The 1,018-nt window shown below is 54.5% G+C and overlaps 1 protein-coding gene across 1 annotated transcript; it reads left to right on the top strand.

Annotated features, from left to right (window-relative positions):
- Positions 1-163: 163 nt before the first annotated feature.
- Pmar_PMAR025279 (hypothetical protein) lies at positions 164-899 on the top strand (the record flags this gene model as incomplete). Its single annotated transcript, XM_002779229.1, has 1 exon — positions 164-899. A coding segment is annotated over one exon (736 nt), but the record flags the coding sequence as incomplete, so codon positions are not given.
- Positions 900-1,018: the final 119 nt, after the last annotated feature.

Below are 1,018 nucleotides of genomic sequence, written 5' to 3'. Positions count from 1 at the left end.
TTTATACCCCTTATCAGCACCGTCAAGCAGCTAAGCAGGCAGAGCTCTCCAACGCTAACCGCGGCAATAATGGAGGATCCCCGGTCGATCCGCGCACCTCACATTTCTCAAGGTGGGCTTCGGAACAGTCATTGTGACTTCAATTCATTGGGACTGTTTTTAGTGCCTCTGATGTTGACGTCACTAGGGGTTTGCCAGCCCCTCCTACGCTTCCCACTGACTTCGACCAATACACTGCCCTTCTGTCCCTCATCAGTAAGAGTAACAGCACCGGGGGGAGTGCTAGAGGAGCTGATCCGGGCTGCCTGCCACCGGACATCGCCTTCCAAGAGGAGCTAAGGAGACAGCTACGTTCTACCATTCAGAACAATCTGGTGAAGGAGGCCCGTAGGAGAGCTGTTGACCTTGAGAGGGAGCTCGGTCCGTCCATCCTTGGCCTGGGCCCTCGACCGGAGTACAACCTCATCGTTCAAGCTATGAATGCCGGAATGGCTGCTGCTTCCGTCGCCTCTTTCGAGGCTGTCTTGGCTTCCACTAAGACTGCGTCCGCAAGCGCTACTATGGACCTGTATAAGCGTCTGCTTGCCGAGGAACGCATCGGTGCTGAGCAAGAGTTCATCCAGTCTGGAGACGTGCCTCCGGCTCCTCCGCCCTCGCTGACTCCTTCGGTCGAGATGATGATGGGCACTGACACCGCCGTCGCTGTCACCATGGCTGTCCCCGGTGTGACCTCGGCTAATGTTGGTGGATCGTCTTCTTCCTCGAGCCTGAACTACCACAGTGGCAATACTAGCCCTGACTACCTAACCAACGTTCACCACGCTAATGGAAGAGTTGGACGTGGGGAGGGGGGCGAGACAGGGGGTTCCACTTGCAGTAAGTCCTTCTGCTACCTGTGAACAGCGCTATTGGTTTTGCAAGTTGTACTGCATTTTAGGTTATCCATTTTATATGCCGTCCCCTGTTTTAGAAAGCGAGGAGGAAGAAGACGAAGAATCTGACGTGAACAAATACAACA

This window comes from Perkinsus marinus (assembly GCF_000006405.1).
Source record: "Perkinsus marinus ATCC 50983 genomic scaffold scf_1104296947656, whole genome shotgun sequence".
Classification (NCBI taxonomy): Eukaryota; Perkinsozoa; order Perkinsida; family Perkinsidae; genus Perkinsus; species Perkinsus marinus.
Note: the sequence above shows the minus strand (reverse complement) of the source record. Positions and strands in the feature narration are given on the sequence as shown.